Here is a 14775-nt window from a genome sequence, read left to right as displayed (position 1 = left end):
GAAGATTATTTGGGTGTAAAGTGGAGATGAAATGGATCTCTAGTGCATGTTTAGCGGAGATGATGTGGATCTTTAGTGGAAATGAAGTGGATCTTTTGATATGTAGTCAATGTCAGTTCTGTCACATCCACTGATCAGGGTTCGTTGTCTCCTCTTTGTGGGTTCCATCACATGTTTGGGGAATGAGTCTTGTCAGAGGTCAAGAAATTATTTGCCCTCATGTGTGAGGTAAGGTTCACTCAATCTATTGTTTCAAGATAAGAACTTGTGATCTGGATATGTCTGGATTATTTTGTGTTTTCAAATCACACTAAATTGATTCTGATGATCCCATTTCTTTTAGCCCATCATTGGTGGGCATTGTCAGGCGGTGGTGCATAAAGTTCTGGAAAATTCTACTTAAAACCTATCTCTATTAACCCTTTCACCGCATGTCACGCACTTGCTATTTTATTCCGGCTACCGCCAGACGATTTTATTCAGCTTAGGGTAACCTCCCACTGTGAAAGGGTTAAGTAAAAGTATTATTACTGGGGAACATTCAGTTCTAGAAAGTTGGATGTTTGCTTTGTAAAATAAATTATATGGAAAGGTGGATCAGCAAGGCTGATTACAGGTAAGAATGACAGACACAAAATCTTCCAAATGGGTAGTGATTCTGAGTCAGGTGGCATAGAGATGTTATTACTGAAAAGTGGGAGAAAGTGCTACAGCCTGTAATGGTAAAAGGGATAAATGCAAGTTTTCTGGTTTTGAAGGTGCTGGTAAACAAGAATCTGATAACCACTGTTATATTCATCACTCCACAGGTTAGGTTAAGTGACAAAGAAAAAGATAAATTCTTGAATAAGCTACTGGAATCAGGAGGCTTGTTCGTTGGTTAGTTGTTCGACAAAGAGTTGGACAGGGCTGTGTACTATCTTCAACATTATTATAGACAGGTATTCTATTTAATCAGAGTAGTGATAGACGATTAATGCAAGCCCATGCATTGTACAGGTATATACCGTAAGTTTCTTTTTGAACTCTTATCAGGAATGTTGGCAGCCATCTGAGAAGCCCACTGGGTCTACTCCAAGCCATAGGCAGATAGACATATGACTGTCCCTCAGCTTACTTTGAAGACTATCTGGCATCTCTGAGTCTGTATTCAACATACAGTATTACATTCAAGTGGCCAAAGCTTGCACTTGTATAGAGGTATTTTTGGATAAAATTTTTGTGGTATATCCAATAATGGATTTCACAGGGGCTATCAAGCCATTAATATTTAGTAGACCTCACCACACCAACTCTAAAGCTGAGAGCAACTAGATTTTACATAAAAACATGCCATCATTATTAAGTTCCTGTGAGTGGTGCCTAAATTAAATCCAGTAGATACTAGTACTACTGTGTAAGTACAGTGTAAAGGAAATCTGCTGTTACAGATAATGCAATTCTGTGCAAGATATAAACACAGATTACTGTACCATTAGTGATAGGTATTTTGATGCACCTCATCAATTGTCACAGCAGCTTAATCCAGAAGCAATGCATTTTTAGCATTATTTTGCATTTTGTTATCACAGGTATCCTGTTTCTCAGTGTCATTAGATATTTATTGCATTAATATTTTTATACCCTTTTGTGTCATCAGGATGGTGCGGGAATTTGGTGGTCTTTGCATAGCTGATGAGGTACAAACGAGCCTTGGACGTGTTGGTTCACACTTTTGGTCATTCCAAGCCCAAGGCGTCACCCCAGACATTCTCATTATTGGAAAGTCAGTTGGTAAGTGTTACTGTATTCATAAATTGAGCTGTAGTACAGCATGAAATGATATACACATGGATCTAAATAAAAATAAAAGTAACAAGCTTTATCATAATGTTCCTGGTACAATAGGCATCATATCTAGTCTTGAGGTTTATTAGTACTGTATAGTACATAGTCAAATTAGATTGACTCGAATATTTAATTAATTAATCAATTACTGGAACTATTTTGGTGTCTTAGAAATACAGTAGACTGTAAAACCATCATTGCATGTAAATAATCATGGCACAAATGCTGACATACCAGTACTGTACTTATGTTTAATTGTAATTTTTAATCTCTTTGCTCCAAGGGGCCAATTTGGCTCTTAAACCCCCTATCTGAAGTATAACATTTTACCTGTTCTTGGCATAAAATGTTTAATTTTTGCTATAATACCTCAATATGTTTACTGTTGTACAGCAATATCCTCTTTAACTGGATTAATTAGTGCAGAGCAGTTCTGGATCGAGAGATTTCTTGGGTTTGTCGACAAATTTTCCCATCGAGGGAAAAATTGTACAGTTGACCCTCGTTAAAACGGACTAATAGGGGGGGAAGGGTGTCCGTTTTAGCCGATTGTCTGAATTAACCGATTTAGGTTAGGAAATACAGTACTGTACCGTATATACACTTTACGCTGAACATGATACACAGTATCAAAAATACAGGAAATACTGTAAACATCATATAACTAGCTATATAAAACATTACAATATGTAAAAATAAAAAAGTTAATACCGTAAATTGTTAAGTTCATTTACCTTTGGTAGATGATAGATGAGCTTGATGTGGTGGAGGTGGGGGGTAGAGGTGATAACTTGTCATTCGGAGTCAGTAGAGCTATGATGCTCCACTGGTCCTTGTCCCCCACTCGTAGAAGGCTGAGGTGACTGAGGATGGCCTGAGTCAGCAGCAGGAGGGTCATCAATATCGTCAGCAGGCTCAACAGCTGCAGCAGGGTTGGGACGAACTGGCTTGAAGAATGAGTCTAGTTTCAGTTGTTTACCTTGATAATGCTGCCTCTGGATAATGAGTTCCCTAAAGGCTCTAAAATATTGATAGTAATGCTGAACATCATCAGTTTCTGCTGACAATTCAATGTACGAAGTGACATTATCAGTGGATTCTCGTATAACAGAGAGTTTGGGTTTCTTGGGCAATGGTTCGTCGTCTTCCTCATCTTCACTATCTCTGCTGTCACCAACGAGAATTTCATCCGCTATTTCTTCTTCTGTTAAGACTTGGTATCCAGGGTCACCCTCTGTGTCTTCTAGCCAGTTTCTGATGTCGTCTTCTGTGACATCATTTTCGCCCGCCCTCTTAAGGATTCGATGAAAGTCCCTTGCCTCGAATCCTTCGAAATCATATTCTACCTCCACATTGTACAGAAGTTTTTTCCAAGCATTGGCTAGAGTGGTAGTCTTCAGTGCCTTCCATGAAGCTGCCAAGTTTAATATTGCAGACTTGAGGTTGTAGTTCTTGACGTTATTAACAGTTCTTTGTCCTCGTGTGTCTTCCGTAAGATCTTCCTCTTCTTCTGTCACCGCAAGAACTTCGTCCAGATATCTTCGTTGGTATATTCTCTTGCAGGCTACAATTATACCCTGATCCATTGGCTGGATCAGGGAGGTAACATTGGGTGGCAAGAACATGCATCTTATTTTACCATCATTACTGACAAGCTTGTCAGCACCTGGGTGAGCAGGTGCATTGTCCAAAATTAGTAGCGCCTTCACCTCAGCAGCAGGAAGTTTGGGGACATCTTCTTGATATTATCGCACTGCAGGAATGAAATGCGAGAAAAAACAATCATTAAAGATTTGCATGTTGAACCACAATTTTTTGGAGTGGTAATAGTGCACTGGTAGATGGTGCATCATGTCTTTCAAAATTCGTGGGCGAGCTGACCTCCCCACCATCACTAACTTTAAACGGTGCATACCGTCTGTGTTCGCGCAACACAATGCCGAAAATCGTTCCTTACTTACTTTATGACCAGGTGAGGAGGCTTCATTCTTGAAAGCTTGGGTATTCTGGGGTAGGGACCGCCAATACAACCTAGTTTCATCCCCATTATAGACTTGGGAAATCAGGAGCCCTACACTCTTAATTAAGTCATTTAGCCTCTCCCTGAATGGTTCGATGTCCTCGGTGGGTGCGCTACCAGCTTCACCATGGGTAATTTTATTACACATTCCATGGCGATTTCTAAATTGTCATAACCACCCGTCACTAGCTTCAAAATTCTCGATGCCCATATGACTTGCTAGCTTAGCAGCAGCAGCTTGAATTTCTACACCACGGACGACATTACCACAGGATCATTGCTGCACAAACCACTTCGTCACTGCCTCCTCAAGATTTGTATCTTTTGCCACTCATACCCTTCCTTGCACCAACAGATGATGATTTGGAAATTGCATCAACATTATATTTCAAAGAAAATGCAGTGAGTTTGTCCTTAGCCTTGCGTATGTCCGAAACTGTTTGCTTTTTAACACCATACTCGTCACAAACTCTAGCCACCGAAGCACCAGCCTCTAACTTCCTTATAAGTTCCAGTTTCTGGTTCACAGAAATGGTCACATACTTCCTCTTCAGCGTATTACTCCCCCTTGAAGACATGATGTAAAATACAAGGCTGAAAGATGCCTAATCACTGAAATATCAACGAAAATTGCAGGGCAACACAACACTGATACTCGAATATGGCGCTAGGTCAACAATGACTGGCAGTCTTGTGAGCGTGAGTCACGCGCACTAGACCGCGACGTGACCCATCTATCGGACAATCCCAGAACCAGAAATTTGACACGGACAGTCCCTCGCTTAGTTCAGATTTCGTTCGATTTATCTGATATCCAGATTAAAGGGGTCCGAACTAACGAGGGTCGACTTTACTGTGTAACCCCAGAATTTTTCTGAGTACATGTACTGGGGAAAGTTTTCCAAGTCTAATTTATGCATCTCGCACAGACAGACACAGAGCTGTATTTATTTTTGCAAACGCCACTGTGCATGTACAATATAAATGTTGTAAATTAACAAAATATACTACTGTACACAGAGGGTCATTATACCTCGGGGATGTGTTCCAGAGAATAGTGTCTTGTAATGAAATGTTTTATAATGAGGAATTTTTCCCCATAAGAATTAATGTAATTAGGAATAAAGGAGTTTACTTAGTAAAATTCTTAAATTAATTTATTAATATTAAAAGACAATTGATCCAACCCTGTAATGTTGTTAGATTTGATGTTGAAGTAATATGAGCTTAATACTCATTTTGATTAAAAAGATCAGAAATAAACACTTATCACTGAAAAAAAATTGAGGAAGTCTATTTGTCAGTTATTATGTATAGATACATTAGATGACTTTTTTTTTTTTGTTAGGTAATGGGTATCCAATGGCATCTGTTGTAACATCCAGAGAAGTTGCTGCTCTTCTTGGAGAGCGCATAAAAGAGGTAAACTGTGGTATTCTGTTTTCTTTTTATATTGTGACAGTGATCTTTGTAAATACTGTATACAGTATCTTAATTTGATGAGATCTCGGGTCATGCCTAGGCCATGTCCATATGTGACATTAGTGTATTTTTCATAATTTGGCAAATTTGTGTGGTTAATGGAGCTACACCATAAATATTAATTTGCATGATAAACTCAGTAACATTGTATTTCAGTACCAGTGCACAAAAATGATGAATGCAGTGGGATGTGCTGTACTTGAGGTCTTACAGCAAGAACATCTCATGGGCTCTGCTTCTGTGGTAGGATCAGTCCTTAAAGATGAATTACTCAAACTTCAGCAGAAGCATGAGTACATTGGTAAGTAATATTTATACAGTATACATATATGTATACAGTAGACTCGCAACTTACGCATATTTTTCTTATGTGGTTTCAACTATATGCGGATTACCCCAGGTTACAACTTCCAATTTCGAACTCAAAGTTTTCCAAATTGGGTCATAAACGCACCAAACACTAGCCCACCAAACCCCATCCCACCTCTCTGTCTCCAGTTGCCGTATGGGTATTGTCGGAGTAACACCTGCCTCTTGTGTGTGTCAGCAGGGCATATGATTAAACCAGGCATGATTTATAGGTTTGCCAACCCTCGTGCTCTGAAGGGAAAAAATAAAAATCTCCTCCTCGTCTACTGGCAGTCAAACAAGAAAGCCTGGGTGACAGCAATGCTTTTCCTTGAGTGGTTCCACAAATGTTTTATCCCCAAGGTAAAGAACTACCTGGAGAAGCTGGGCCTGCCTTTCAAGCTGTTGCTGGTCGTTGACAATGCACCAGGCCACTCGGATGCCATAAAATTCACACACGATGACGTCGAGGTAGTGTTCCTTCCACCCAACACCGCCTCCATGGAGGAAGGCACTAACAACAGTGTTATGGCATGCTGGAAGGAATTCAAAATTGCCAATTGCATCAGTTTTGTGCAGGAGGCCATGGGTGAACTGAAACCAGAGTCAGTTAATTCGTGTTGGCGGGCACTGTGGAGTGACTGTGTGCATGCCTTCAAAGAATTCCCTACGATCGACTCTAAAGTTAAGCACGTCATGACAGTGGCCAGGGCTGTAGGCGGCGATGGGTTTGAAGACATGGTCGAGCAGGAAATCGAGGAGCTAATTGAAGGGCACAGGAAAACTCTGACTGAGGCTGAGTTGGAGGAAATAGTGAGAGCGGACAAAGAAGACGGCGGTGGCGATGATGAAGAACAAGAAGAACCAGCATGTTGGGATATACACATGTTAAGTGAAGTGTTTCAGGTGGCCAAGCACTTGAAAAACTTAGTGTCTGAGTATGACTCCTCTATGGAGCACAGCATAACTTCTCACGAGGTCTTACAAGCGTCATGGCTCAGTATAAGAAAATGTTCCAGCAGCTAAAGAAACAACAATGGCAGCTTCCCATCACCATGTTCTTTAAGAAAAGCTCAGCATGAACATCGTCAGCATATCAGCCAACGCCCTCAACTTCTTGTGGTGACCTTGAGCTGCCCACATCCTCCCTGCATTGTTATCTGAGCTTGACAATCCCCCCACGGTGACTTTGGAAAGGGATGAATAATCTCAAAACAACAACACGTGTCTGTCTACATAAAGTTTTTCAACTAATATTTTTGGCTTTATGTACATAACTTTCTTCATTTATTTTTACTCATTTACAGGCACACACTGTCCTAAGGGCAAAGCTGTACTGTACATGTACTCAAATATACTAAATAATTACTAACATTTTTGTCTAGTTCAAACTATAGCATGTTTACATTCAAATTAATCACTATCTTATAAGAATCCCAGCAATGTAAAGTATATTCTCCTAGGTCAGTTCATTGGCATTTTATAAGAGAAAAACTTAGTCACTCTAAAGGATTGATAAAAAAATACGCACAAGACCTTCGACACCAGCCGTTACAATACATCACCTCACCCCCCCTTTTCCTCCCTCATCTTCCCAGCCAGGGTTTGGTGGTTTTAGGCTTAAAGTTTTTCTCATATAAAATAATAGACTAAAGTTAAGAGAATATAATTTGCATAGCTAGAATCCTTGCAAGACAGCGAATAATTTGAATATAGACATCACCTGTATTACATTACAGTAGTGATTTATGAGTTTGAGTGTATATGTATGTATATGTCACAAATGAAAATTTTGTCAGTACACAGAGCAATCACTAACGTTGGGACTCGAAAATACGTAATTTGACAAATTTTTGTACGACTGAGGTGGTCGTATGTCCGGGTGGTCGTAGGTCGAGCAAACCCTCGGTTAACGAATTCCTTACGAATTTTCCCAACATGTTTTCGCCTGCCCTCTAGCTGTAGTATTAGTCCGCCAATACAGTAATCGGTTTTAGGGCTTAAATTCCTTACCATTTTAGTAAATATCAAGAAGGTTGTACTATTCAATAATTTTAAAAGTTTTATATTAAATTTTTTAGTCATTTTAACAATTATTAAACATAATTGAAGTACAGGAAGCTAGTTTTTTGCGCACCAAACAGCCACTCAACACACCAAGCTTGGCGTCAGTTTGTTTACCAGTTCAGAGGAAGGAACATCTTGTTTGAGACTCTTGAACATAAATGCTTTTTTCTGTGTTTCCAGTCAAATTATTGGTCATTTTGAAATATATTTTACATATTGACAATATATAATGCAGTGCAGTGTTGATTTAAAGAAAATAATCTTTAATTACACCAAGTGAACTAAAATTTTATGGGTGAAATGGCAGCATGGGGTGACTTCTCTTCCACCCCAATGCCTTCTCTTCTCCCTTCTCCTCCACCCTCATTCTAATTCCCATCATCATCATCATCAACCAGGAGCCTTCTACATGCACACCTCAAAGTAAGTGTACTTTACTGCATTTATTTTTAGTTTGTATGTAATTTTCGGTGAGCTGGAACCAATTACCCAAAAACCCATTGAAACAATGGTTTCGGTTAACGAATTTTCCTGTTAACGAGCAACCTTCTGGAACGAATTGTGCTCATTAACCTAGGGACCACTGTATATATACATGCATACATACATACTGTACAGTGGTCCCTCGATTAACGAACACAATTGGCTCCACAGAGTCGTTCGAAAACCGAAAATTTCGTGAACTGAATCAATTATTTAAATGGGATATCGGGTAATTGGTTCCAACTCACAAAAAAGTACACACACACACATATTTACAATACAGGTAAAGGAAATTACTGTCTCTAGAACAAAAGGTTCCCTGTCCCAGCCGCAAAAATGCTGGCAACTTTAAAACTACCCATAGACATTCTTGGGTACATCCAGGGTGTCATACGCGAATTATAGAAGACCACGAAATAAAAATCCGCAAAACTGGGGGGGGAGGGGGGGGGGCTGTAAAAGTAAAAAGGTAGAAACAAAAGAGCTTTATATAATATATTTGTTTTAAAATTACCATAGCTATGTAAGAAGTAGAAAGAATATAAAAACATGGGACAAATAACAAAGGTGTGCTGCTAAAGTTGTGTACAGTATGTGCAACTGGAAGAATTAAGTGCACCCCACTTGATGAACTATTGCATGGCCTCGCAGGTTAGAGAAAACATTGCTCTTGAAAGGTGTTATTTATTAGAATATTATAGGCTATATATTTCTTTGTACAGGCATACTTCTTACGGTAGTCTTGCTATATACTGTATATATTTCCATAATTTAAATTACCGTAGAAGTCCAAAAATCCGGACTGCTTGGGGATTGGGTCGGTCCGGATTTTCGGATTTTCCGGATTCTCAGGCAGTACTTTTAAAATTCAAATTTATATCATAAATTGTAGACTTTCCAATGTTGTATGTTTCCATTAGAACAGTATTGCTCACACAACGTTCTATTTTAATTATTTAAAGTTGGTCACTCAATTTCAACGTGTTCTTCTTTCTCTTCACACAACGAAGTTTATCTACTTTAGGAGCCATTATTATGGGCTCTGTAAATGGAAAGAGTAGGACTCAAAATTACATATGTTGTCACAGTTTGATTGCTCCTTTTAAAGTGGCGACTGCGTGGTCGCTTGTTGTCACTGTGCAGCTGTGGCGCTCACGCATGCACACATACACACAAAAGCCAGCTAAAAAAAAAGTTTGAGTTTTCGAAAAGTCCGGATTTTTGGACTTTTACTGTACCTACAAATTAAAACACATTGTCCACCTTTCCAGGCCAAGTAAGAGGGAAAGGTCTCATGTTTGGAATAGAAATAGTCTGGAGTAAGCAAAGCAAGAAACCTTCCAAAGAGATAGCCGATCACATTGTATTTGAGTAAGTATTAATATGTTTATTTTGTTCAGTTAAGTAATAAAAATGTTGCCAATGAAACCTCTGTTATATATATATCTTGATAAAATCACACGGGAAAAGGGAAACAACGGAGCACCTTAGCTTTCGTCTTTATTCAAGACATCTTCAGAGGCAACTGAGTTGCCTCTGAAGATGAACATTGTGGATCTACATGAAATATATATATATATATATATAAACACCACTATATATATATATATATATATATATATATATATATATATATATATATATATATATATATATATATATATATATATATATATATATATATATATATATATATATGTGTGTGTGTGTGTGTGTATATATGTGTATATAACCACAGAGGAAAAAAAAGCGCAAAGTTCCCAAGCACTTTTGTGAAATTTACATCTCCAGACCCCTAATTTTTGGGTAAAACAACCTGAATTTTTCATATATTATTCTTGAACAGTCTCGTTCAAGATTCTTCGAACACTGCTGGAGACAGCTGGCAACTCAAGGCTGGTTCTTTACTATAGTATGTAGTATAAAATAACATGAAACAACAAAGCCCTACCATTAAATTAAGCAACGGGGAACTAAGTAATCAATCGCCAATCACTTTTACATTTATTCATAATTTTTACTTCGTACTATCGTAAACAAATGGCCTTGAGTTGCCAGCTGTCTCCAGCAGAGTTCGAAAAATCTTGACCAAGACTGTACCCTCTTGCATAATTCGACCCTAGCTTTTGATAAATGCTGTACTACCAAGTGTAATCCTAGAAATATTTTGTAGCAGAACCCAGATTCACACCAACACATCTTGGCCATTACCACCACCACAACAGCTAATGCTATAAACAGTGCTACCAACTCTGAAACTCCTGAAGAAATATTTAATCTCTTTGTTTTTGACCTTATGGTAATTTTTTTTTGCACATTATATATATGTGAGATTGTATGCATGAAGTTGAGTAAAAAAAAAAGTATGCACTGTATTTCTATCCAAAATTACGAGTTGAAAAATAATTATTGTAATATAGCTCACAACTTAACCTGGATTGTTAGGGCGAAGGCTAGGGGGTTGTGGCTATAGTGATGATTTTTGTGTTACTATTACAAATGCAAAACTAATATAAAATACTGAAAACAGCAAAAATCTAAAACACGAAAGGAATATTATGACAGATGTAAAGTACAAGTAATGGCCTACATGGGAAGCCAAAAGGCTGATGCAAAGTCACAACTCCCAGTACCTCCTTTCCCAGCTTTCATAAACCATACCACCTATCTTTCTTATGTTGTTTAACAATTGTGGGTGAATTTATAGTAAAGCACTGGTCTTTCTCTCACTGTTATTAATATGCATTTCACAATGTTTGGACATTTCTAAGACTTTTTCTTCGATTATATTTCTGCCGGAAATTAAAAAGAAGCTCTGACATCCCCCCCCCCCCCAAGCCAGTGCTCCGTTACCTCCGTGTTTGCTTCTTAAGTGTCTACAGCACATGTGCTGGGGTGGTGTGGGAGTTCCTTATTGGCTATAGCGAGAGGAGACTTATTATTGGGCAAGAGTTTTTTGTCTAAGCCAATGAACAATGCATGGGTGCAGAGATTTGAATTTTCAGTACCAGATATGGCTGAACAGGTTGAAGAGCTGTGCCGACATTGTGATAGAGATTATTTTACATCAATTGCCGAGTTTCATCAGAAAAACAGTGAGGCCATTTCATTTTTTAGAAAACACGGTGCATTACAGAACAACGTTCAAATCGATTCAAACAATGACGTCCCAGATGAACCTAATTCTTCTTCAGATTAAGGTTGGATGTGGAGGCATGAACTCAGGGGGCAATTCCAAATTCATTCGAAGCTCATCAAAAACCATAGGAAAAACATACCGGGTATTTTTAATATCCAAAGAAAGAACAGTGCTTTTCTATAAATTTACCCAATTGTGCTACTTCAAGCAACATTTACATTATGTACCTTTAAGGAAAAGCTAAATGAAAGTTTAACACAACTGCCATTTGCAAAAATACTGGCTGCATGGCCTCAACTCTTGCCATAACAATGCAGCCCAGCTGAAACACTGCCTTTGCCTACCCACTAGCAATGGTGCTTCCACGGTCTGCTTCCTCCTTCCCTGCACAGCATGCCAACTCACACAAAACAATGTTTATTCCCTTTATGTTTTTAACCTATGATAATTATTTTATTTACTTTTTATGCAGAATATGTATGTAGGATTGTGTGTGCATGTAATTGAGTAAAAAAATAAAATAAATGGAGAAAGTTATGTACAGTACTGTATTTCTACCTGAAATTACAAATTGAAAAATAACCATAACATAGCTCACAGCTCGACCTGGTAGCGAGAGGGCTCAGGGAATGTGGTTATAGTAACAAGTTTAACTTGACAACAATGCCACCAGCGATGTTAACAGAAACAAATGAAAAGAAAATTATTTATAAATCTTCATTTGCATCAGGTATTTGTAGATTAATGCAACATATATATTATAGTGACTGAGGGCCTGCTCTTCATGTAATAACATTAAAAAAAAAAATTAGGAGTACGGCCTACCACAAACATTTACTGGGTAGCTATTGTTCACCATAAATGACCCATGGACATGAATAAATTTGAGTCCCTCAAAAATATTACATGTTTATAATCCAACCCTCTACTTTTTGCATAAAAATTGGATCATAAAAACTTGAATTATACTGGAGTATATATACTGTAGTATATACACCGTATATGTAAGTAAGACCTCCGTAAGTCAGACTTTATGTGGCTCGAGGCTGTCCAACTTTCCTAGAATACCGACTTTTGCCTTAACCTCCTCGTAGTTGCTTTCAATCATCATTTTGTTGAAAATTGCTTTCCCAAAACAATATTCAAGTTAATAGTATACATATACACTGTACTTACTTTTATTGTACCAGATGAATCTTGTAATGGAAGACACTGGAGGTGCTTACACTTACATATATTCACACTTATATTTACACTTCATATTCAGTTTCACTATTATCTAGTACACTATGCACTTAAATCTGGCTGTCATAAAAAGTACTCAACTTCAGCCCAAACTCCTCACAGATACCATTCATGAAGACTAGCATTGATTCTGTTTCATATCTTCAGTTTCTTTTCAATTGGTACAGTTCTAAGCACCATTCTTTTTCTCCTAGTGCTCCTCAGTGTTGTTTTGCCTTTATTTGCTGTAGAGGCAATAGTAATACACCAGGGAAGCACTAAATCCAGAATGGACAGTAGAGCAGTGATCACAACAATAAACATGTGGGAACTGACCTCTCTCCCAACTGCCTCCCCACAGAACCCCAAAGACTGTACTGTACTGTACATGAAAGTGACTACCCTAAGCACAGCATAAAATATGCTATAGAACAGTGGCACCATCTATTGAGATTTCAGCAAAATTTGCAGATGCCAGATACTTCCAGATATATATTGTTGCTCGATACTTCATTATATTTAATCACAAGTACTGTACCCTGTACCACAATATACATTTTTCATGTTTATCAGCAGAGTTCCATTCCATGGGAAAATTAGTTTTAGCAATTTTATCTTCATATTAAGGTTCAAATACTGTACATATTATGTTCAAGCAATCAGCGGGCTGGAACAGGCGTTTCCCTTTGTGTGGGCCTACTAGGGTACAGGAGGTCCCGACTTACGAAAGCCCATCGATACAAACAGGGTTAAACTTGAAATTTACAGTACGTATTTTATTTCTTGATTTATTTTTATTTATTTTATTTTTTTACTGTATTTTGTCATTCTATTTCTTCTTTTGTCTTCAATTGATTTTAGATGTATATAAGGACTTAGGCTATGATATAGTGGGTTTTAAACATTGTTCTGTAAGTATGGTAGGCATATAGCGTGTGTTCAGACTTACGGATGTCCTCGGGAACGGAACCCTTTCGTAACCCGGGAACCCCCTGTACTAATTTGTATATTTTGATCTTACTTTTCTTCTTTAGGTTGGACCTTCCTGGTCCAGCAAAAGATTTTCTTGTCATATGTTGTTTTTTTATACTTCCTTTACATATTTGTGCCAATTATGTACCTTAAAATTCTGTAACAACATTAATACATAATGTTACGATGACTTATTTACCATATACCTGTATGCTGAAGCAGAGTTCGAGTTTTTAGGACATTTTTTTTTTTTTTTTTGCAAAAAGTAGGGGGTTGAACTCCTGTACTGTATACCTGTATAAGCATAATATTCAAATTTATGCTTTTCTGTGGGCCATTTATGATGAATGATAGCGACCCATTATATACAAGCTAAATTTACCAGTAAGCTCCATTATCCTGGATTTGTCTACCATGCCCCGAGATTCTTTATGTTGCTACATGAAAATGTATCTACTCGATCATGTGCTTTTCCTAATTTCATGTATGTATATTTCTCTTATATACTTTTACACAAACTCTTGATCCACACATTCTCTGCCTTTCCTGAACTTACAAACATTGCTCTATCTCTAACACACTCTTTTTTGCTACAACTCTCGGTAACAACTCGCACCATGTTCTTTCACTGATATACTCAACAGAATTAAATCCTATGTTTACATGTGCTGTATTCTTGTCATATTTTTCTTTATAAAGTAGTTCTAAATACTTCACAGATTTTGACAACATTGTGCTTAAGTCAGAGTGCCTTTTTTTCTTTCTTAAACTGTACTTAAGTTGGAACAATAGTATGGTGTACTTCAAAATAAATGTACTTTCTAGAAAGTTTATCTGTAAAAAAGTTACTTAAATACAGTTACTGCACTACTCCACACCTCTGCCTAATTTACAATTACAATATTGTCATTCTTTTTTGGTTACAGAATGAAAAAGGAGTATGTCATAATGGCTAATGAAGGAAATAGTCGAAACATCCTCTTGCTGATGCCACCCATGTGCTTTACACAAGAGAATGCCCTCCTTCTCGTCAAAAGATTAGATAAGGTTCTCTCTGCAATACCAAGCAAGAGATTTTCAAGATCTTCTAACATGTAAGGAGTAAAATTAATTATTTCTACCTGTTGTCATTCTTAAATTTAGAGAGCCAGAGATGGTTCTTTATCAGGGGAACTTATAAGACAAATACATAGTAACTTTATTTATCTCTTAG

General features: G+C 37.7%; 1 protein-coding gene across 5 annotated transcripts in view; it reads left to right on the top strand.

Annotated features, from left to right (window-relative positions):
* The window catches only part of LOC121879078 (5-phosphohydroxy-L-lysine phospho-lyase-like), a 40759-nt gene that overhangs the window by 24278 nt on the left and 1706 nt on the right, over positions 1-14775 (top strand). For 4 of the 5 annotated variants that reach the window (XM_042385578.1, XM_042385580.1, XM_042385577.1 and 1 more), the window contains 5 exons: positions 1640-1773; positions 5196-5269; positions 5486-5630; positions 9499-9598; positions 14489-14656. In XM_042385578.1, the coding sequence (XP_042241512.1) occupies positions 1640-1773; positions 5196-5269; positions 5486-5630; positions 9499-9598; positions 14489-14656 (621 nt within the window). Of the gene's footprint in view, positions 1-1639; positions 1774-5195; positions 5270-5485; positions 5631-9498; positions 9599-13246; positions 13358-14488; positions 14657-14775 lie in introns of those variants that run through there. The other variant, XM_042385579.1, reaches the window with a different exon arrangement.

This window comes from Homarus americanus, unplaced genomic scaffold (assembly GCF_018991925.1).
Source record: "Homarus americanus isolate GMGI-L3 unplaced genomic scaffold, GMGI_Hamer_2.0 scaffold4060, whole genome shotgun sequence".
NCBI classification, from domain to species: Eukaryota; Metazoa; Arthropoda; class Malacostraca; order Decapoda; family Nephropidae; genus Homarus; species Homarus americanus.
Note: the sequence above shows the minus strand (reverse complement) of the source record. Positions and strands in the feature narration are given on the sequence as shown.